The sequence below is a fragment of the Alligator mississippiensis genome, chromosome 3 (assembly GCF_030867095.1).
Source record: "Alligator mississippiensis isolate rAllMis1 chromosome 3, rAllMis1, whole genome shotgun sequence".
In the NCBI taxonomy this organism is placed as follows: domain Eukaryota; kingdom Metazoa; phylum Chordata; order Crocodylia; family Alligatoridae; genus Alligator; species Alligator mississippiensis.
In genome coordinates, this window is record NC_081826.1 from 35879093 (window position 1) to 35903960 (window position 24868).

Genomic DNA, 24868 nt, shown 5'->3' on the forward strand with positions numbered 1-24868 from the left:
CTTTGGTACCACCCTATCAGGTAGTTGAAAGTTGCTATTAAATCCCCTCTGTCTTGTCTTCTCCAGACTCAATAAGCCCAGTTCCCTCAGCCTCTCCTCAGAAGTCATGTGCCTTAGCCCCCCTCACCATTTTCTTTGCTCTTTGCTGGACTCTCTCCAGCTAAAAGCTGATTCAGGTGGCTCCCTAACTTCCTGTACCAACTGCTCATCCCACTCTTGGTGAAGGAAAATGGAGCTGAAATTTCAGGAACAACCATTTCCTTGCAGCTGTAACTAGCAATGGGGTCACTTGGTTGGATGCATTGACTCAATACAGTGTATATACTGATATCCTCAATATATTCAAATGAGCTTGGATAAGCTATTTGAAATCCTCATAATCCCCAATAGCTTTGAAAGGTTTTCCTTTCATTTACATACAGTTTATCTATAAAAATGAAAAACATCAGATCTTTGATTGACAGTGTCATTAACTCTGAATACCATGACTAAGAAGGGGATCCTCAGACTAATGAATGAGTCCCTGGTGGCATAGGCAACATGCTGGGGGGGCGAGCACTTGCCACCACCTGAGGTTGGCTGCCACCGAAGCCACCGCCGGCTTCTGCGGGAGGTTGCCACCCGCATCCGCCCCCCATCACTGTTGAGACCGATGCTGGTGGCTGCAGGCAGTCCCCACTTGCCACTCACTGCCATGGTGCCCCCCTAGTCTTGGGAGGCACCAGTCATTCATGCCTGTATGTCCATCCTGTCTTTTCATGGAACCAAAGGCATCAGTGGGAAAAGATAAATTACATATATCACCAAAGCCTCTTCAGCTGACTGAGAAGGCTTGCACCGTCTCAATTTGAAATTTCAAATGTCCTAACTACAGAATCTAAAAATCTCGGTGTCTGCAGGCACAAAAAAAATCATTGCTTATGTAACCCAGTGTCCAGTACTGGATCCTTTAGCTCAAGGTGTACAGTATCTATTGTCTCACAGAATGCTGTGATGAACCACAGATGTTGTCCACCACCATGAAAAAATCAGTATTTTCTCTACATATGTCCTACTCCTGATGACTCCTTGCTTACTGATATAAATAACTACTGTGTTGTTTTTACAGGACAGGGCTATGAAATTCAGAAATCAGTATTAAAAAAAGTGAAACCTCAGCTTCCTGCTGATTTATCTGGAGAGGTCTTTTCCAAGGAGCAAAAGAGTCTAGCCAGACTAAGAGTGATTTCTCCCCATCATTTAGGGAGAAAAAAACCTTTGAAGTTTTTTGACTCTGCAGGTTATGTAGTGGTAACACTTTACAATTGACAAAAAATACCTGGTGACCAAAAATTGACAATAAGATTCTTATGGGTAAGTCACCATTTTGGGATTTCTTTTGCACCATGTTTCCCTTGCAAAGGTTATAAGCAGATTTTCCGGGCCACAATTAGAAAAGTTATGGACTACATTGTGTGTTGGAGCTGAAGCACCAGTTTAACTGAATGATTCAGGTTCCCCAGAGATGAACTACCAGCCTTGAGGATTCTTTCCTGAGAAATTAAACTACATCTAACGTCAAGTAAAATACACATTTCAGGATCTAATAAGGAACTGGCTTTGTGTTGTCACTACGTTATAAATCCCTGGTATTTCAGAGTAAGGCCACCATTCTCAAATAAAATAACTGTAAAACCTTCTGTGATCCTAGGGCCTTTCCAGAGATTTAGATGAGGATATTAAATTTTCACTGCCAAGAACCATCCATGAAAGCATTCTGGATGTTAACATCAAGTCAGAGGGTTCCTGAGAATTAGAGATATTCTGATGCGAACGAGCAACTGGGATATGAAAACACCTTTAAGAATGTACAAAGACAAGGATGATTGCCAGGTCTTACTGCTGTGACAATTCAGTATACACTAGAAGCTGAACCACTTCAGATCTAAACTAAACAACCATACCACAGGAAATAGATTTGAGAATTACTGTCTTTCCAGCAGCAATGTAAAGCCTACTTAATCTCCTCTCTGTTTTTATGTATAGGAACATATAGGAGGAAGCCTGGCGAGAAATGTACAAAATCTACAATTTTTCCTATGGGAATCAACAAACAAACCTAATGATCTTATCAGAGCTTTCTCCATTGCTGTTTAAAGGTGGATAGAAGACTTCTCTCAAAAAGGAGATGTCTCAAGGGAACTGGCGTACAAAGTTTTCTGTGGCTTAATTTGCAAACTCTACCAGTTTGGACATGTTCCTAGGAACTTTCCCTGGTGGAATCCATGGAACTTTATTCTGAAGAGACTTCAGAGGCAGCCAACAGAAACTTGAATGTACTTTATGCTGTAAAGGTAAGCATGGTGTTTGGGGTCACTGGGACAAAATATTTGTTACCATGAAGTCTATGGGTATGTACAGGCATTCTCAAGGTGTGGGGAGGGGCAGGCAGGTGGGATAATGAGGAGTAGTGGGTCCACGAAGGGATTGGCTGTTCCAGGGGACAGAGTTGGCAGGATCAGGTGGAGGGGCTGACAGATCTGCACAGGAGGCTAGTAGGTCTGTCTGTCTGTGTGTGTGGGGGGGAAGGGAGGGGAAGGGGCTAAAAATAGCTGTCAAAGTCATGAGGTAGAAAGAATGCTGTCCCAGGGCTGCACTCCGAATGTGTGCAGACATTTGCCGGATCAGGTTAACTAATTCCCAATCTAAGTTAATTCACCTACTTAGGTGAACTAACTTGGATTGGGCCCACCATTCTTGGCCCAATTTAAACCCCCAAATATTTGCACAGATGGACATTTAAATGTAACTTCTGCACATACCCTATATTATCTTTCTAAAATATCTTATCTCCTAAATGGGCTGGTTATAAAGCCTGAATTCTGCTTTCCAAAAAAGGTCTTCTGCTCATTCAGTTGCTGGTAAGCAAAAATTCATCAAGCCCAAACAATCATCAAGAAAAGCTGACTTCCAGTCATGTTTATTCAGGATTCCTCAACAATTTTCTCAATGTCCTTGTGGACTGGGAGATAGGCTTACAGCAGTGGGCAAATGTATGGTCTTTTGGCCATTGTGTCTGGGACCAGGAATTTCTAAAGGACACCTTGTAGGGGGACAGCTAATGCCATGCAATTATCGCCTTGGTCCTCCCAAACATACAGGAGTTTAGGGGGAGAGAAGAACAAGGATTCCTATGTCCTTGAAAGCTGAATTTAAAACAATGGTGGAGGGGTTTATCTGTGATTAAAGGTTTTCAGTTTATACCTCAGGCCCGCTTTTGTTAACCTCTTCTCAGGTCTCTGTCTTAATCCTGGTTCATCTCATAGAAGCCAAGATGATTATCTAATATCTTTCCAGGGAGGGTGACCTGAATGAAATTTCCTCTAAAGAGACATATAATGGATGCACAGAAGACCAAAAGAACAAAAGAGGTTACCTAAAGATGGAACCATACCCCAGCTGCAATCCCACCAATGTGTATTTCCAAAGGCACAACTATAGCTTGGTTGTCTCTATAATAGAGCTGAATTACCCCTCAACAAGTTGTCTAAATAAGGAAAACATAATTTTAGAAATATGTTAATTTCTAGACTGTTAAACACTACTTAGCCCTTAGTGTAGACAAGGAAAAATTTTGTTTAAAAATTTGCTCTCTAACCATGATTGTAGGGATCCCTAAAGTTAAATCACAACTGCTGAACACACTAGCAATCTGATTTGCTCCATCTGCATTAACTGTTAAGTTATGTTCAACAGATTGTTAATTAATAATTAATACAGTTTGCAATATAATGAATTTTCCAGATATGGACATGGTCTCAGTTCAGGAAACATCAATAGAGAAGCACTGAAATGTGGGCTTCAGCAAAGGATGAGTGGTAGGGGGAAAAAGTCTAGGAATATAGGTCGCAGACAGAAGTGCAGTTCCCCACTGTAACTCAGAACAATTTGCAGGAAGTCTTCTGAGTTACAACGATCCCCCAGGAAAAAAACAGAAGTTCACTGCTGGTTCCACGGGGAAGGGGAATCGAGCTGCTGATTGGGAGACTGCAGCCGGTTTCTCCTGGCAATTGCCCCTCCTCCATGAGTGCCTGTTCTGTTTTCAAAATGGGAGGGGGAAAGGTTGCAAAGGGAACTCATTCTAAGGGTTCCTCAGTCAGCATTGGAGGGTGGGGTGGGTGAACTGGAGGCCCTACACCCTGGGGGGCTCCAATACACCCTTCCCACACTCCAGCAGGGACTGGAAAACCCCCAGACCAAACTCCATCCACTCCCTTTCCCCCTTCCTATTCTGAAAACCATAACAGGCTGGCGGCAGAAGTTACAGAAGGTGCTCTGTTTTGAAATTACTTAATCTGACCCCTCATACAATGAGGGTTCAGATTTTCACCCAATCAATCATATTTGAAGCTACCTGAAGCCATGTGCATGTGTTTGGTAACAGCTATAAACCACTTTCTGTGGCCAGATTGTGTGAAAATTGCCACTTCTGTCTGCGCCCATAGAGGACTGAGCTAACAAACCAGACACCAAGAAGTGTATTCCATTCCCAAATAGTGCTACTTCTTACAGAAGAAAGAGTTAAAGGATTTTATATTCCATTTACACAATATCCCTAGCTGCTTCTGTGTGACCATAAGGCATGTAGTGTGTAGAATATTCTTCTTCTTATTTTATTATTTTTCAAAAGGAGTTGTTTTTTTAAATATTTATTCTTGATCTTAGGATATATCTACACCACAGTCATTAGTACTGACAATAGTGCAATTAACTAATGTGATAGCAGCTAGTAGCAATCTAGCAGTGGCAGCAGTATAGTCCCAGCACAGGCTGCAAAACCCACTTGAGAAGCTGAGTAAATTAGCCTGCACTAAACTCCATGTTGCAATTGCCGGCAAGTTGCCCCTGCACTGGAGAACCCTCATGTCCTACCCAGCAGAGCAGTGTCCACACATGCACTGTTGTGGAGTAACAAACTCCACAGTGGGATAGTACTTGTAATTATAAGTACAACCCTGCTGTGGAGTTAGTTTAATCCAGCCTAATAAGGGCACGTGTGTAGATGTGCGACAAATACTGTGGAGCTAATTAGTCTACTCCGCAATAAACACCTTGTGTAGATGCGCCTACTGTGTTTTACAGACTGCCAAAAGGGTTCCATATTCTCTCTGGCTCAGCAACTAGAAAGAGCAGAGTCCAACATTAACCCTCTCATAGCTGCCCTAGCAGAATTCTCAGTAATTATTGGCTGTGTACTGTATCTTGTGCCTGAAGCAACAATTGAACTGGCTCAAGGCAAGTGAGTTGCTGCATTCAGCCTGTAGTATCTTGATGAGGCTTGTGGTGTTGAAGCAACACTTCTTTATTTATAGGAACTTATATAAAGAATTATTTACAGTAAAGAAATAACACTCTTTGTACTGCCCTTGCAAGAGTCTGGGGTCTAGCCTTGTTGCTGTCCTGCCATACCAGGATGTTCCAATTGCCCCACCCAGACTGTCTCCTGGAATGTCACACTTTCTGGACACTCCTGTGTTTCCAGGAGGACTTACTCTATGTCACATGCATCCATCCAGCCATCCATCCTTCTAGTTGTTATTGTTTGTTTTTGTCAGAGGTTATTTGGGATCACATGTTCTAAAACATTATTTTTATACATCAAAATGAAGCATAAAATGGCTTATCATTCTTTCCCTTTGCAGGACACACAAAGTGAAATGTGTTAAATAAACATTCTTTGGCTTAATTAGAAAAATACATATTTAGGGTCAATTTATTATATAGAAGAGCACTATTCAATTTCATCATAGTAAACTATAAATAAGAAAGCTCTTTATGAAACACAGAAGAATGCATGTAGGAATTCATACCTGAAACTACACCAATTCCATCATCACAGTCATAGTCAGAAACTTCACTGTCACTTATTCTTTTGGACCCTGTCAAAACAAATAATAGTCACAAACTCATCATTATTATTATTGCAGGCTGAAACTGCTCTCTCCTAGGCAATAATAGATTAAGAAATAAGATACTACAACTAGGCATAGATATATATATGCCTAGTGTAACTATGTGTTAATATACATATACACACACATGCAAGGGGAAATAATTACAGGAATATTGGGACAGAATTGTATATATATTATAGCAAAGGTTATTATTTGGTGTTGCATTAACTATTTTATAACTGTAAGGTAATAGTTCAGGAAAGAAATAATGAAATATAGCTTTAAATCACGGACATTGTGCTATGTTTGAATATGTTTTTGTGCCTATTTGCAATATGTCTAAACCTATGCATACAAACAGTCAGAAGATTAATTATAGCTATTATATTAAACTAACACTATGCTTTCTACGGGGCATTGATAATCATTATTATGCCCCATAAGTTTCATATGAATAGTTTGCATCATGCAAGACAAATTATAGGTATAAAGGCTCAAGGGAAAAAGGTATTTTAGTGCTGTTGCAGCAAGCACAGCATTTCTTAATATGGTTAGACCTTAGCTGGCAAAAGTAGGCTATAAGTCCATAATGAGATCTAAAATATATATCAGGTAGCACAAACAAACATGTTAGGTTCTGTTTAGCTTAATTTTACTTATCGCTTTCTTCTCTGGTATCTTCTAAGTAGCAGGAATGGAGCATATGCTGCTCTACATGTTTTATTACTGATGACAATACGTTAGAATCTGAACAGTAGCTTGTGGGTTATACTACACACAAAAATATGTACTTTGTGAAAACAGGACAAGGAAACTTTAGTTACTCAATATTCCATAATAAGATATGCAATGCAAATATATTAACAAACAATATGGTCACAACTGAGTATCTGTTCTGCACTTTTGCAATCAGCCGATAATGTCACTAGCTATCAGATTTAACTTAAATCTCCAGGCCTTGAATTGTTTACAAAGTTTTGAACATGTAGGAAAGGGATGACTTATCCTTCTGAAAGACATTGATAATACCAGTTTTGTTCAATATAGTAAAGACATGGGGACTCTGAAAAGAGTCATAATTAACACTTTGTTCAGCTGACAGGGAATAATGATAGTTCAATGTCTTCTGGCAGGAATGTTAACCCTGTCCTCCAAACTTGCAGACAACCTTTCTGTACAAGAAGTAGGCAGTATTGGGATTTCAGGATCCCAAACTGGGCATCCATATTTTCTGAGTATAGTATACCACTGTACAGGGGGCAGGGGATTTTGGAGGGTAATGCAGGTGGATTTGTGATGATACCAGTGTGCTGGGTCATTGCACAACTCAATTCCCCTATCTATAATTCAATCCTCAACAATACATTTAGAGTAAGGTTTCTTTTTTTCAAAGAATTAAGACAGTTTTCAGTTAAAAAAAACCTGTTAGGAAATATTTGAATCAAATAATAACAAATGAATGAGTTTTCTCTTTGGACAGGAGATTACAGACAGATATGAGAGCAGTTTTCAAATATATGAAAGCATGCCTTAAAAAGATGGAGAAACATTACTCTCCTTTACTACAGACGACAGGATGTATAGAAGTACATTTAAACGGCAGCAAAGCACATTTAGACAAACTCTTACAAAAAATCTTTCTAATTGTAAAATCAGTAGGAGAATTGAACAAAGTGTTTGTAGAAGTTACAGAATCTGCTTCATTGCAGCATTCAATAAGGACTAGACAAATATATATGTTGGTTGCTTTAGGAAATGCATATCCTGCATTTGGGCATGGGCTGAAATAGATGGCCCTGGAGTTCCCTTCTGATTCTATCATTTGCTAAGTTGAAAGTTGCTTGACATGAAAATACTTGCAAAGGTATTTTTTGTTCTTTAAATATTGGAATATTCACCATGGTTTATTAGTTGCACCAAAAGGTGTTACTTGGTGCTATATTTACAATGTAGGATTTTTAAAAATCATACTTAATCATCTTAAAATTAATACTTTAAGAAAAGCCATAACTAGTATACTGAGTTGTTAGAATCTAACACAGTGTATAATTCATTAAACAGAGTATTTCAAATTATTTGAAAAGCTGTGAACTGTAATTTGTTGCCTTTCTTTTGAAGTTCCATGGATCAGATTAAGGCAAGGAGAAACAACAAGCAGATTATTAAAAATTTACCACTAGGGAAGGTCTAGTGATGAGACCATGAATAAAAAGAAGACTTCTGCTCCTTAAGGACATGCTGAGAATAAAGGTAATTAAAGTAATCAAGTCAGACTTGGATCAGATAATTTTCTTAATTGTAATGGCATTTAAGGAAAGGCGTCTGAGGCCCTCAATGAAAATGTGTCCTGCCCCACAGGGTAAGGTGATCAGTCATACCCGTAATATTGTCCCTGATGCTTTAGACCTAGTAGACCTTCTACTGGGTCAGACATATTAAGGGGAGAACATGAAAGAGACAGGAGACAGCTATGAGCACATAATCCACCCTTACCCAAACAATATTTAGGATAATCAGTCAAGTATGTCTCTAGAAGACCAACTTTGTCCTGAAGATGGAGATGTCAGGGGGTAGAAAAGAATGACAATACAGGGCTCCAAAATGGTGTGTACTTGCCCCTGGTATCTTACAAATCCTAACCTGAACTTGATCTGATTTCATAGACATTAGGGATGGAAGGGACCTCATAAGATTTCTGATTCTGTGGAGCAGTGGTTCTCAACCTTTTGGCTATGGACAGACATTACACATAAACTGGCTTAAGTGATCAGAAACTGGTTTAAACCTGTAACAGAACAGATGTTCAGTAATGTAAACCAGTTTGAAAATGGCTGAAACTGGTTTGAGATAAACCTGGTTGAATGTATCAGACTTCACTGATTTGGGTCAAACCAATTTATGCAATGTTTGTCCCAGACCCTTTGCTGGTTTAAGCTAAGCCAGACACCCGCAGCATCCCAGCCTGCTCCCTGGCTAGGCAGGGCTCTCTGCTCCACAGAAGGGCTGGCCCCTCCCCTCTGCTCCCTAGCCAGAGCTCCAGTAAAGACTTTCAGGCACAGCAGGGTCTGCTGGCTTCCCCATGCCCCCTTCCTTTCTCTCACCTACAGTACAGACTGTAGCCAGCATGTGGTATGCTAGCTAATGCTGTGTAAGGCAGATAGGACAGTGTCATTTTAGGCTTTTTGGAGGTAATCAACAGCTCAGATGGTAATGGCCCTGCATTCATCTTTTTGGAATAAAGCTGTTTAAGAAGAGCTTTAATGAGCAAGGCTTGGTTTTCTGATGGGGTATTAAATGCTGATAGAGCTATGCCTATGCTGTATTGCCGGTCTTTCTCATGGTTCTAGGCTTTGCTGATTACCATATGGGGCTGGAAAGGAGATTTTTTTCTCTTCCTGCTCCTACATGTGTCATGGCGATGTGAAACTTCCTCAGAAGCATTGGGTGTTGGCTGCAGCTAAGGCAGGGGATTTTAACTGCTGTGTGCCAGTGCTCCTGCTGGCACCTAAACACAAAGGTTCTTGGCTAGAGGGTCTTGCCCCTCCACTCAGGGCCAGACCAATCATCAAAATTGGGGTCAGGAAGAAATTTTACCCTATGGCCAGATTGGCCAAGACTGGGGGGAAGAGGGTTGCCTTCCTCTGTAGCTGGGGGTATAGCTCACTTCTGTGTAGCTAAAGATAGTGGAAAGAGGTTGTAGCTGTGATGGTCCAGGCTACAGCTGGACCATCACAGTTACAAAATCCCTCCAATGCCACCACCACATGGAGGAAATCGAACTCTAGCATATCTTAAGGTATTTCCTGATGTGTTTGTGTATGACATGAGGACAAAAAGGGAATTTCTCTGACATCTACTACAATTCTAGTGCATTAAGATCTGCATGCTAAACCCATTTTTTGACAAATGCATGGGTGCTTCCCAGACAGGACTGTGTTACCTACTATAAATGGAAAACCACCTTTGTTTTTAGGCAATTAATTTTACCTTTGAAAGAAAGAAACAGCAATAATCAGGATCCAGCATGAAGATACTGGAATACAACTTGCTAACAAAACATTCCACTCTAGGGCAAATGCTGTCATTCAGTATGATAACTGTGGTACCAGATGGCAAACAATGACTCCTGAATGTCTTGTGCTATAACTTCCACTGGCATTAATGATTATTGCATTTATGTGTTGACAGCAAAATAAAGCCCATCACAAATCATTAGCCAGTATAGACTTCAAAAACTCCCTCATAGCATTACTAGCCTAGCCCAAAGCATAGTAAAGTCAGTGGCAATAAGCTCATTGACTTTAATAATCTGTGGACCGTCTAATAGTAATTAGTTAATACCACAATACACCTTTGAAAATAAGTGTTGAATAGAAAAGTGGCTCAGTAAATATGGTATCTTATTTCTGTAAATGTTAGATATGGTTAATAAGTTTCTACCAATCTCTCTCTATTTTATAGCTTAATATGCAAACAATAAAGCTGAAGAAAAAGCAAGCTACTTTATTCTTCCTTGGGCATCAAATACAGATGAGTTTCTTCTCTGGTCAGTTATGTCAGAATGTGCTGATCAGGTTTGTGTTAAGCCAAACCTTTTCTGGTTTGCATCTGAATGAATGTGATATGGAAGTCATTAAGGAAAAATAAATACATCATATCTAGACATTAGTTTTAGATGGTCACATTCCTGGTCATCATAAAGTTTTAAAGACTATGTTTTTTTTCAAAACTTGAATCAAACTCTCTTTCTTCATAAATATATTTAGGTAAGACAATTTCTGGGTTTCAGAGCATTCTGAAAGATCTCAATTTACACTGCATATTGGGCAAAAAAAAATTGACAGTAAGGCAGAGAGAGATCTCTTCATAGTTCTACCATTAATAAATGAGGGAGCCAATTCTTTCACAGAAATATCACAGGGTCCTAAATGCTGTCCATTGTCAGATATGGAAATAGGCTTCAACAAATAAAGGGTATCATATAGAACTTTAAATTTGAGGAAAACTCTAGGCAAAAACCCTCATAGGCAATCCCTGGACAATATAACTATAGAAACAGAATGAGATAATAGGGAACAGAAATTAAGAATTTAAATAAACCTAATTTATATATGCCCAAAAACCAATGTTAGCATTGATTATAAGAGGTCAGATTCCATGGCCCATGTCTTCTCTTTGTGTCACTGAACACAAAAAAAAGTAATAGCAAATGGATCTCGCCTACTGGGGACTTTGCCAACACAGAGAGTCGCTAGTGGACACATACATAGCTTGCATAGTCTGTTTTCAAACTGCCTACCCCATCTCTCCTCTCCTAGCCCTGGGAGTAAAGTTGAATGTACAGAGAGGAGACAAATAAGGGGAATGCTATGCTATGGCACTCTTAAACTGGCAGGTAGCTTTTGGAGGGTATAGTCCAAAAATTAGCTTCAGACCCTAAATTCTGGTTTTTGCAAAGAAGATGGACACAAATGCTTGAATTAGGCAGTCACAACTGGCTGCTTTGTGTACCTCCCCCCTCAGTGTGCAATAGTATATTTGGCCATAGTATTAGCTGTGACCTAGGAAAAGTCCCACATGAAAAGTTATGATCATCTTTCCCTTTCTCAGATACAGCAACATGATTTGAAATTGAAGAGCTATAACACAGCTATATAAAAATGAATACTTAAACCATTCAATATTTAAACCATACTTGAACCAATATTAATAGTATTTTACTTACCATATTTCCATTTTGTTAAACTATTTCAGAAAGTTTACAAAACAGCTGCAATACAGCTGTCTTCAGTTCTAACGTAGCTCTGACCAAAATATTTAACATTTCCCTATGAAGTTAATAAAGCATACTACAGCTTAACTACCAAAGCTTCACCTCAAATACAGACAAACAAAACAAATGTAGTACTTTGGAAATCATTTGAATTTTAGCAAGGAGCTCTTAATACTAAAATGCTACAAATGTAGAAACAAAGCCAATGCAAAGGGCTACAACTGAAAAGCAGACAAGGAAGCCAGGGAACTCTAGCAAATTAACATATGCACAATATATAGCATAAGCATATCAAGAGAATGTCAAATTAAATTGTGCATATGTCTGCAAGCAATAGGTACTTCAGGCATGCTAAAAATTACCTGAATTATATGAATATAAGCCTTTATCTGGAAAACAAATATTAAAATGAAGTGATGTCAGGAAAAAATATGTAAAAGCTATACATGTAACAGGGGTGTTTAGAATTTGTGAACAAGAGATTGTTTTTGTCAGAGTGAAGAAGCAAATAATGCTAACCATATTAATGCTTAAAGATTTCCAGAAAAGTATATTTTAAAGAAAATTAAAACAGAAAATTGAAAACCCTAGTAATTTAATGGAAATTAAACCACAAAATGTTACTTTGGTTGCCAATTGAAAGTCAGCTTTTATATTTGGTAGCACAGATATTCCAGAGATACTTGTGGTAGTTTCTATTCTGAAATACATTTGCAGAGTCACTGTAGGTAAATGTGTGCCTTTTAATAGCAGCCATCAAAGTGTTGAACTAATATATAGTGAGATACACATTAACACAGAATTACTATCTTTTAATAGCTGTATAGTACTTTTGTGTTGAAGGGGTCACTAATTGAATGTTATTAGCAATACTCAAGTACAGGCTGTCATGGGATGATATTCATGAATTGTGCTCTAAATTTAGTGAGAAAATGATGCCTGTGAAACTTCTGGATTTAGTAACTCATTAGCCCTAATTCTGGGGGCATTTTTATCTGTGAATAACTCTATGTTTCAGTATTCCCATTAAGTTTAAGACTCCTGATGTATGTGAAGTTATTTATGTGGGTAAGCACTTCCAGGAATTTGATTGCTGTTTGTATGCCTCCTACACTTACCCATGAAACAGCTGAGTATACCAAAGCATTAATGTAATCTAGCTAGGGTTGGGGGGTTTTTTATTAAGTTAATTTGCGAACCTGAACTCATTTTCAAAATTTCAATAATGTTCAAACAATTACATATGTCAAACTTGCTGCTGTCTGAACATTTGTGGAAAAAAATGGAAAGTCACTTTCTATATTTTCATATTTTGTAAAAATAGCCTGAAAGGTGCTGATATCATTGTCTGCATAAGGATTGGAAACCAGGGATTGGGATACCTGAGTTATTTTCTGCCTTTGACAAGCTGTCATATTTTGTCTATGAATAGCAGCTTTAAAATACTAGGTGGGCCCCACAGCATTGCAATTAAATTGTTTAATATAACTGTCCCCATTTGAGACCTCAGGAACTGAAATTCAGTGAGGCACTGATTTGCCCAGATGTCAGTGTCATTGTCAGATCAGAACTCAAAACTCCTTACAATAGTCCACTATATCACTGTGCATCATAAGGCAATTAACCCTCTGTTGGTCTTGATTTCACAGTATGATGCCCTTTATCTACATACCACTGGCATTTTTTTCATTCTGCATATTAGTATACTTTGGTTTTAGTAAAAATAGTTAATTACTGGGTACTCAACTCAATCCATTGGAGCACGTGATCTTAAGGAAACAACAGTTGCCATGGCCAGGAATTCTTATAGATTCTTAAAAATTCCCTATGTGTCAACTTTAACTTCCCTAGGGGTATATGCAGACATTTGGGGAGCTAAGGGGAGATTAGACTGAGTTACAAATGGCCACCTGATCTATGGTAAATTGGGATGGGGCAGCTAATAGGGGGGCTTGGCCAGATTGGGGGGCTAGTGGGACCACAAGAGCGGTTGGGGGGATTGGGAAGGCAAGTGGGGTCTGCAGAGGGGCTTGGGAGGATCAGGAAGGGGTTGGCAGGATCAGAGAGACTCTCAAATTCTGCCAACCCCCCACGGGACCACCCAACTCCTGCCCAATGCTGCCAAAGTCCCTGATCCCACAAACTGCTCCCAGAGACAGCTTTACCAGTGTTCACCAGCTCCTGGAGCCTGACTGAAGTCAGTTGGGGTAAGGGATGGGGTGGGTGGATCAGGGGGGCTGGCAGCTCCATTGGCGGGGTTTAGCAGGTTGGGGAAGCTCTGGTACCAGAGGCTATTTTTAGATCCCCAACTCTACCCCACACCCAAATGAACAATCCCCCAGCAAACTAATCCCCCACATCTTGTCCCCCTCCCCCTCCCCTGACTTACTTCTTGGCTCCTGGAATTGGTGAATGCTGCATAAATTGGCACTAGTAGTGGCTTGTAGAATGGAGGATCTGGCAGGCATGGGAGGGGGAGCTGGCTGGTTCATAGTGGGGGGAGTTGTCCATCTGGGGATGGGGCAAGGGGCTAGGGCACTAAAAATAACCTAGTACTGGGGAGATAGGAAAAGTTCAGGCCCAGGGTTCAGGCCAGCAGCTGGGCGCTCTCAGCCCTGGGGCTATGCCAGGCACTGCACAGAATTTCAGTTAGATCAATCTCACTGGACCCCATCTAAGTTAAACTACCTCTAAGGTACAGTTAACTTAAACCAGGCTGGCAATTTTAAGGACAATCTAACCTTCCTGAGCTTCTGTACCATTTCTATTCAGATCAACCAAATTAGGGATACAGACAGACGTGACAATTTTCACCCAGTCTGGCCACAGAAATAAGTCTATAGATGTGACCAAACACAAGTACATGGCTGCAGACAGCTTCAAAAATGGCCAGTAGGGTGAAAATCTGGCCCCTTCCTGAATGAGGTATCGGATAAAGATGCTTCAAAATGGAGCATCTTTTGTAACTGGTGTCCACGGAGCTCCCAGCCTGTGGCTGTTTTCAGAATGGGAGGAGGGAAAGGGTGTGGAGGGAGTTCAGTCTGAAGGTTTTTCAGTCACTCCCCCCAGAGGGTGAGGCAGGTGTATTGAAGGCACCCCCTCCCCACTGAGGTTGTGGGCGACCCGATTCATCCACCTGCATCAGGGGGGAGCCCCAAGAGCTAGCTCCCTCCACTGCCTTTCCCCCCTCCCATTCTGAAAACAGCAAGCACTGGCAGAGAGCTGTGACTGTTGCTATGGGAACCTGGCTGTAGGCTCCCAGCCCTCAGCTAGATTCCCCTCTCTCCTGGAACCACCAGTGAACTTCTGTTTGGTCTGGAGTAACGTGGCAACTCAGAACACTTTTGGAGTTACAGCTGGGAGCTCCAATTCTATCTGTACCCTAGGGATCTAAGTGTAAGGTCTGCACCTGGGGAACTAAGTTAGATTGGGTGGCCATTTTTAACATGAGTAAACCTCTGTACCTAGCCTAATTTGTGTGCTGCTCAGTGGAAATAGCTTTCAATACTCACATTTCATGATAACTGTCAGATTTGCAAAATATGAAAAATAAACTGGGAAAAACTTTCCAAATAACCCCAGCTCTAACCCAGATATTTTAGGTACCTTTTTAAAGGCCATCTAATTTACTAGCTATATGGTATACAGAAGAGAAACTTTAGCATCTAAATTGATTAAATGTTATATGAAAAAAATAATTTTTCTGTTTCTATTTTTCCCATCTGAAACAAATCTAAATTAAATTATTGTGAAAGCAATGCAGTAACTTGATTATATGCACTAGTCAGCTCCAAAGAATGATAAATAAAAACCACATTTATGTTCACTTCTTTCAAAACTTTTCAAAAGGCATGACATATTTTTGTGGTTTAATTTTAATATTTCAAAACAAGAAAAAAAACCATCACTAAACATTTTTCTGATATGAAAAGATTTGTATGATTTAAGGCATTTTCAGACACCCCTGTATCATGTCAAATACCTTTTTGTTAAAGGATTTTGTTAAAGGATCCATGTACAATAAAAGTATAATTCTGATATTGATATACATATCCTATGAACAAAACATTCATACATGCAAACCAAGTTAACATGCCCAAGGATTGTGTTCCATAAAAGAAAGAGAAATATTATGTGAAAAGCATGAAAGACAAAAAAATGTTTTTCTTGTTCATTAGTTAACTATTCCTTCTAGAAAATCCACTTTGGGTCTGTGCTTCTTTACATAAAATGCTCCATATTATAATATTTTAAAAGTGTTTCAGTGCTTTAGCCAGGGCAAGAGATTTTTGTGATATCTTTTATTGGACCATGTGTACCACTGTGAGGGATGCTGCATAAGCTTTTAGACATAAAGTGGCCTTCATCACATCTAAGAACAAAGCAGACACAGGCCAAACTAAATGCCATATGTACTCACATACCACATGTACCTTTCCCCAAAAATTAGCCATCCCAAACTCAGATGAATGTCTTAAGTAGCGAAGTTGATTTTCTGCCCAAAATGGAAGCACTCTGTTTTGATTTCTGTTCCATCCAAAATTTAAAAACAACAGCCCAGAAGCAGCAATGGTATTTGTGCTCAGGAAGCTGAGGGATTCGACTGACTTAATGGCTCAGTGATTTCTACTCCAGGTGTCATCAACCATCACTCCTTTTTAATGGTCTAGATGTTCCATGAATCAAACTAACCTTTCTTTCAGCAATTTTGTGGTCTGGTAGCTACTCCTGGTCTCTTGTCTCCCATTTCATAGCCATACAGACTTTTTTTTAGTTATTTTCAAACTTGCAGATCTGCCTGTGGGGACAAGTTTTCAGCAGCAGCTACATTTCAGCTTCTGGCTGAGCAGGAAAGGGAGGGTGAATCAGTTGACTCAGTCCCTACTCTATGCCTTTTGATTTCCCAAAAGCAAGGAGCATGTCTTATTTAGGCAGGTGAAGTATGAAAAGAAAGTTTCTTATGTTTTCTTATAGAAACTCCCATGGAGTTTCTAAACTCCTCCTTGTCATTCAGATTAAGTAGGCCAGATTTTGAAAAAGTATATGCCATATTCAGATGTCTTTTATAACATTTGGCAGTATTCATTCCTTGTCCCCTTGATCTGAAACACTTATGACTATGATTCCTTCCTGGGGTTTTAATTTGTATAACATTTTGGAATCATACCGCTTGGTAATTCAAGTCAAGCACAGCAATTCTAAGGATGTACAATATGAAATTCTCCAACTAGGAAATATAATTGATAATTTAATTTTTCCAAGGCATTTTGAACACCCTAATTTCATGTTTTAAATACTGAAAACTCTTTTGGCATTTCTATTCATTTTCAAATTTTTGGGGGGATGACACAGTTTGATCCACTATTCTGGACTTCAAGGAGTTGATTTCCAAACATTGCCATTTCTGAAATCTTCTAAATATTTCTTCAAAGGTGAGTTTATCTGGTATGTAGTCATTTTCCCCTAGTCACTGTGCTCACCATATAAAACTTTTGTTTTTTTTGCAGTATCTCAACCATATTGTGCATTCTCCAGAAGTCTTCAGGTTTCCATCTCTGTACTAGTACTAGAAATCCACAGGGACTGAAAAGGCTTGTTTTATTGGTTTTATACATTTTTTACTTTAATGGTATTTTACCCTTATCACTGCTATCCATCCATGCTGTGGTTAGTGGATCAATAACTCAGAGCAGACTGGAGTTTTAAAGCTAAAATAAATTACTTTGAAACCAGGAGTCAGCTGTGTTTGTAATAAATAAATATTTTGAATATATTTAAAAATAAATATTAATAAACAAGAGAAATATGGTTATAAAACAAAAGTAGAACTAATACTTTTTTTTTAAATCACTTTTCCCCAAAACAGGCAATAATGTTACATCCTCCTCCTAATAATCAGTACTAACCTATATGGGTCAACTATAAAACATTACAAGTAGAATTCTACTTTCATTGGGCACCTAAATGAGTTTTTGAGCTACGTACTTGGACATTTTTGCCACTACCTCTACACTGTGGATGCAAACCCTTCTCCAGTACTCCAGTGCCCAAAGCCTTCTTTTGTCCCGAGTGGCAGCCATCCCAATGAAGTACATACCCTCTGGCTTGCTTTCCTTATCTTGGCCCCACATATTTCCCTCCCTGGCCAGCCTGGGAGCAGGAGGCAACTTCAAAAGGAGTGCTGGACAAGGATCTGGATAGTGCTCAACCTATGCTGTAGTAGCTTCAGAACTGTGATGGGAAGTCACAGAGATGCATGTTCAAACCCCTTCTGGGTAAGGAAGGCCTTAACCTGAGTCTCCTGCTTCCTGCCTCACTAACTGAGCATCCCAAACTCTCAGGGGCTAAACTTAGAGAGGGTGTTCTGGAATCTAATGCACATTTAGTCATGGATTTATGGCCAGCTACTTTTTCATGACTTAGACACTACAGGAATACACACACAGCCATGTACTTGTCTACCCAGCACATAGTCAATGGCAAATGTTCAATATAGGGTAACAGAATCTCACTCTGCACGTAGGGTCAAAAACACCACATGCAACTAGAAAACTGCCATTTGGATGAAGGAAGTGTGACAGAATTCTGCCTTACACTTCTACAACATCTGCAACTAACTGTAAAACATACCAAAATATCTTAAATTTCAATATGATGAATACTATACACACGCACAGATAGGTATACAGAATTAGGATTCATATTTGTAAGCCTACAACTGGGGGTTGAACTAGATACCTTCTGAGGTCCTTTCCAACCCTAATTTTTCTACAAATAATACCGAAAACTGTCTTTACAGCATCTCAAGACTAGACAAAAGTAACTTGCTTCACTACCACTGATCTTAGCTGCTTAATTTGCAAAACCAGACAATAACTGCTACTTATTTTTCTTTATTTATATCATAAGCTATCCTAGTTGGAAGAATAATAATAATATCACAATCAAATTCTTACGGCATTTACTTGACTAGAAGACAACCCTGCTTATAAGACGATTTCCCAATAATTAGATTCTATATAAGGAAAATGTATAAATTCATTAACATTTTCCAGGTATAGAATCTAATTATAGGAGGTCTGCCTCAGATTTGTACCCCTCCCCCTGCTACAGCAGCAAAAATAAATCAGTGGAGTCAGGTAATCCTTTGCTGTCTGCCTCCCCCCAACTTTTGCCCTTGGCAGCTCCTTCCCCCTCCTTACTGTCAGACCCTGCTCTTCCTGAACACACAGAAGTGAGAAGCAAATTTGAAAAATTAGACCTGTAGTAATTGGCATGTAGTACCAATACACTTAGTTCATTCTTAATTGATACGTTACCTTTTTTGAAACTGCTGCAAGTTTTAGCACTGTTATTCCATAAAATCACTTCTGAGCAGCACTTCAGCACCAACTTATATGTAGCACAAATTATGCATGGTAATAGCTCAAAGCCAAAGACTTATGATTTACCTCATCGTTCATTGGGCTGGACCCCACCAGAGTCCAGCATTTCAAGTCCAGCATTTCAAGCCATGGTGATCCCACAGCTCTGCTCAGTATGTGTGCATACTCCAGATATCCCGCTCCACAAAGGATCCATGTGCTAATTAGCACTCACTCATGACTAGAACTGGGTGTTTTTGTCAAGAATCCTGAGATGCTCCAAAAATTTATATTCAGATGAGGCCCAGGACACTGGTCTGGCCTCACCTTATGGCAGGCTAAATATATGCAACAGGCTAAGAGAGGGGGAGATGGAGGGATTCTGGATGAACTGTTTGGGCCCCCATTTTGTGATGTTTGCCAGACATTTAAGGCTGGGAAGAAGCAGGAATCATTAGACATTGGAAAGAAAGGCACAGCTCAGCTGTGGAAGCAAAAATGCATGCAATGTAGTGGCTCACCACGACTTGAGTCAGTGGTGAAAGGGATTGTGCTAAACAGGCACTACCATTTCTCTTAGTCAGAAGAGCTGCACCAACCTGTCCTTGTGGTAGGTTACCATCAGCATTGAAAGCCTGATCAGTGTCTTAAAGACAGATAAATGGATTAACACTACAGAGCATTTGGAGTACAAGGAGTGGAGGAGGGAGACCTGAAGCTCAAAAAAAATGGCAGTGGTGGCAAGTAACCATGAGAGGAATGAAGAGTAGGGAAGAACTGCCAGAAACAGTTAGAGAATGGACACAGATGGAGAAGTGGGGAAAGATGTCAGTGAAAGAGAAGGCCTGAGCAAAAGTGAAAGCAGTGATAACCAGAGCAACAACAGGGGTGATGATGAGAGAGGGAAGACAGGAGCAGAGGAGAGCAGGAGACAGACCAGAAGCATCAGGAGAAGGGATATCGGGCAAGAAGCAGAGAACAACAGAGGCATGATGACATGCTGGCCCACTGGGAGTGGCATGGCAGGCAGACATCAAAAATTAAATGAGAGGTGGCAGAGAGGATCAGAGACTGTGGATAAAGGCAATATTAGTCAAAGATGGGAAAGGGATGGGAAAGATGATGAACAGATATGACTGTTCTCAATGGTGGCAGATGATAGAATAAGGAAAAAAGGTCTCAAGTTGCAGCATGGGAAATTTAGGTTAGATATTAGAAAAAACTTCTCACCAGGAGGGTAGTAAAACACTGAAACAGTTTACCCAGAGAGGTTTTGGATTCTTCATCCTTGAAGGTTTATAACACCCACATAAACAAAGCCTTGGCTAGGATGATCTAGTTGGGGATGGTCCTGCTTTGAGCAAAACTAGACCTCCTGAGGTCACTTCCAACTCTAGTTTTCTATGATTCTATGAGTTTTTAGAAAAGGTACTGTTTGAGATATTGGAGGTATAGGCAAAGCACCGAACCGGCTTGATCACATTCCAAAACTAAAAGACCTGGGAATTCACCTACTGGAATGCAGAAATGTATGAAAATTTCTGGAAGAGATATGCAGAGGAAAGTAGGAAAAAATTAAAAAATCTAAAATCCATAGCAGGAGAAATGTCAATGGTGAGTGTGCTTGTATACAGATTTATTAGAGGCCGAAGACATAGAAAGGTGGATGAAATGGTATGTTCAAAGAGTAATATGGGTAGAGAAAGCATCGGATAAATATAGTATCGGGATGGGGGCATGAGTAGTGTAAAAAAGTGAATAAGTGGAGCCCAGGTGGGATGCAGCACCTCTCATCTGTGATCCTGCTGGGGCAACACCAGAGGTTTATAATGTATGACAGGCAACTGAAACAGTACAGCAAGTGCAGAAAGGAGGAACACCTGTCTGTACACTGCCCCCATGCAGTGTGTTTCAGGTGCAAAGTGAAGGGGCATAGAGTAGCAGAGTGCTATGAGTCCCTAAAATGCACTAGGTTGGGGGGGGGGGGGGATATCACTCATATCTCGAAACCTATTCAAATCATGATTTCATGTGAAATTGGGCAATACCTGCAAAATCTGGGGGGAAATAATCCTTACTGGCTGTATGTAAATGAGATGCTATTGCAGTAGCACTGGGGTTCACCAACTGTGATGTGATGCTACTGCACAGTAGTAATGAGCAGTAGTGTCAAGGAAAAAATGTGTGGGGACCTCCTTAATGCTGGTTACTGCACAGTACTTGGTTATGCAAGTACTAAATGACCATGCAGTAACAACTGCTCAGTCTGCCACTTATGTAGATGCAGCCACTGAAAATAAAATGCTGGCTCCCCAGAGAAAGCCAGCAGTCCTCATGGCTGTTGCAGCCTGGCCACGCAGCTCATGTGGGGGAAAAGGAGAAGTGGGGTGCCAGCTGAAAGGGGAGCCCAAGATGGCTGCTGTCCCCACTCCTTACAGCTGACTGGCTGAGACAGCTGCCTGTCATGTAGCCCCACCCCTGTCCACCAATCAGTGGTAAAAAGTGGGGCTGCATGACAGACAACCCCACCAGGGACAGTCATCAATCAGTGGCAAGGGGCGAGGCCACTGGGGCCCCTTGGCCGATCAGAGGCATGGGAGAGCCCTGCTATGATAAGCCCACAGAAATGGCAGCTGGCCCCACAAACTGCCAGCTGCCTCCTCGATTTGAGTAGCCCCCTACTCACAGCACAGATGTTCCGATACCTATGCAAGTAAGCTCAGACCTCTGAGGAATAGTATGAATCAGAAAGAGGCAGCAGGGGAGAAAAGAGGGTGAGAGCAAGGTAAAAATGGTAGAAGAGATCCTGCAGGAGAGAAGAACAGAGAGGGGGGCAGGGGGAAGACTTATGCAATTTAGGTGGCATAAGAAAAAACAGGAAAAGAAGGGGAAGAGGGAGCAGCAGATAGCCCAGACATGGAGGTGGGGGAGGGCAAGAAAGAAGAAACCAAACAAGGAGAAGGAATGGAGCTGGGGCAAGTAAAAGAGCCTGGAAGTCAGGGTGGAGGGGAAAGAAAATTCAGAAAAAAACCTCATAAAGAGGAAGAAGAGTCAGAGCCAGAGTCAGAACTGGAGAGCAGCTTCCCATGATTAACTCCCCTGGGCTCCAGCTTGGAGTGGAGAGCAGGAGGCAGGAAATGGTGGGAAGGCGGAAAAGTGGAAAGCTTCCTGAGTGCAAAAGCAATCAATCAGCTAGCTAATGCAGCTGACATGCAAGTGGGGGAGGGGGTGGAGTCAACTACAGTGAGCAGCAGTACTGATGAACCTTAAAAGGACAGACACAATCAGTTAAAGCAAGCACAAAAGCATTGATAATAGCACTGATTAATGCCACGAGTCTTCTTAACAAAGAAAAGATGGCAAAAGATTGAATCAGTTTTAAAACAGATAAGGGCAGACATAATCTGCCTACAAGATTGTGATATATTGAGGGAGATGGAATATAAACACTGATTAAAGGTGGAAATGGGGACTGTCTTGGTGGTAAGGAACACATGATAACAAAGCAGCAGGTGTAGCAGTACTTTTCAACAATCCACAGTTGAAAGTGAAGCATGTGGAAGATATTGTCAATGACAAACTACAGTGAATGATACTATCAGCCAGGGGAGCAAAATTAGCTATTTTATATGTAGATGCACCACCAGAGTAGGAGGGGAGGAAAGCTCTGCTCAGAAAACTAGCGGTATATGCAGTTGGAAGGAGACTGCAGATAATAGTGGGGGATTTCAATTGTATAACAGAAGCAGGTGACAAAACAGGGGAAGATTAGACAATTTATCCAGATTAACATGAATAATAAATGTGGAGTCACTAATAGACACATGGGCAGGGGAGAAAGCCTTCACTAGAGCAAAACCCAGTGGAAAGAAGCAATCAAGAATTGATGTTGTGTTTATATACAAAGAAATAAAGATATGGGGGAAAAAAGAAACCTTAAGCATGGCATTTATTGATCACCACATGCTGAAGGCAGAAATTAGTCTGGATGAGAGCCCAATAATAGGAAAGGGAGTGTGGAAGTTAAATGTACAACTGTTACAAGATGCAGAGGTGTTTTCACCATATATAAAACAACAGGAGGGGTAGAAAACATTGAAGAAATTTTAAGAGTATGAAAAAATGGTGGATGATGGTGATGAAGAGGACACTAAAGAAACTGAAGACCCTAAAACTAAAGAACTTTTAGAGCTGCAAAGAAAGATATAGGAGCTGCTAAAGGAAGGTGCAGAAAAAAGACAGGTATGAGAGGAACTGGAAGAGAAAAGCAGGAGCTGAAAAATGGCTTAACAATAAGACGAAAGAGAAAATATTTTTAGCACAAGCACCGTGGATGGACGAAAGCAAAGAATGATCCCAATTCTTTTCAGCCAGAGTGAAGATGGTGAAAAGAGATCTAAAAGCAGTACAGACAGAAGTTGGGGCTTAAGTGGAAATGCAGGAGGAGGTGCTGGAAATGAAAAGAAGAGTCTATGAAGAACTATAGCAGAAGAAGGAAATAGAAAGAAAATGTAGAATTTTCTGTAAGAGACTGAAGAAAAAGTAGAGGAAGAGGAGATACAGAAGATAGTAGAAAAGATAATTTTAAAGGAAGTGGAGGAGTGCTTAAAATCTTGAAAAAGAGGAAAGTTTCCAGGAGTAGATGGTCTACCCATGGAATTGTACAATAGTAGAGTTTTTCGAGTAGATATAGTAGAGGTTTTCGAAGAAATAGAGGAAAAGGGAGAAGTAGGAAGGACTTTACAAGTGGAACAGCAATTTTACTATTCAAGAGAGGGGAGACAAAGCTTCTGAAGAACTGGAGACTGATTACCCTGCTAAATACAGATTACAAGTTGTTAGCAAAGACGGTGGCTTCGAGAATACAGAAGAACCTGAAAAAAGTAATACATGAAGAGCAAACCTGTGCAGTCCCAGGCAGGAGGAATTCTGAGTTGATTAGGCTGATAAGGGATACACTGACACACATTCAGGAGAGAAAATCAAATATGGCAGTAGCAAATTTGGATTTGGAGAAAGCATATGATAGAGTGATTTTATATTTGAAGTGTTAACAAAAATGGGTTTCTCAGACAAACTGACAGGATGAATAAGACTGCTATATAGAGAGGCAGAAAGCCAATTGCTAATAAATGGACATCTGAGCAGAACCTTTAAAATCCATACAGGGGTAAGACAAGGGTGTCCACTGTGACCAATATTGTTCCCATGTGCAATAGAGCCACTGGTGCAAAGAATAAAGAAAGATAGAGTCGTAAGTGGAGTAATAATACTGGGAAGGGCAGAGGTAATGTGCTCAGTCTATATGGATGACATCAATTTAGTGGTTAGAGACAAATTATCAAATGAAAGGATACTGAAACATACAACGGAGTATGGTGAAGCAACTGGAGGTAAACAAAACAAAAAGCACTATAATGGGAGTGGGAAACTGGAGGGACCTAAAGAAGCTTGGAATACAAGTAGTAGAGGAAGAGATCAGTTTTAGGGAATCCCAATCAAGGTAGAAGGGAAAATAAATAAAATGTGGGAAAAGGTGACAGTGAGGGTATGGCAAGTATTATGGGGGTGCACAGGAAGGACACTTGTTCTTTGCTGCAAAAGTGGTAGCAATTAAGGTGCTGTTACTGCTGATCATTTTGTACATCAGAACTGTGTTTCCCCCATCATGGCTGTAGTTAGTGAAAGTACAAGGGAAAATGTGTATGTTCTTTCGAAAAGTGAAAAGACAAAGGCCAGCTGGAATGGAACTACAAGAGCAAGAGAGTTGGGAGGACGGAGGAAGCTGTACATAGGGT

At 40.4% G+C, this 24868-nt stretch overlaps 1 protein-coding gene across 7 annotated transcripts in view; it reads right to left on the bottom strand.

The window, feature by feature from the left end:
• RIMS2 (regulating synaptic membrane exocytosis 2) overlaps positions 1-24868 on the bottom strand; it is a 933811-nt gene that overhangs the window by 347204 nt on the left and 561739 nt on the right. For 6 of the 7 annotated variants that reach the window (XM_059723819.1, XM_059723822.1, XM_059723820.1 and 3 more), the window contains one exon: positions 5850-5918. In XM_059723819.1, the coding sequence (XP_059579802.1) occupies positions 5850-5918 (69 nt within the window). Of the gene's footprint in view, positions 1-5849; positions 5919-12068; positions 12096-24868 lie in introns of all 7 variants that reach the window. The other variant, XM_059723817.1, reaches the window with a different exon arrangement.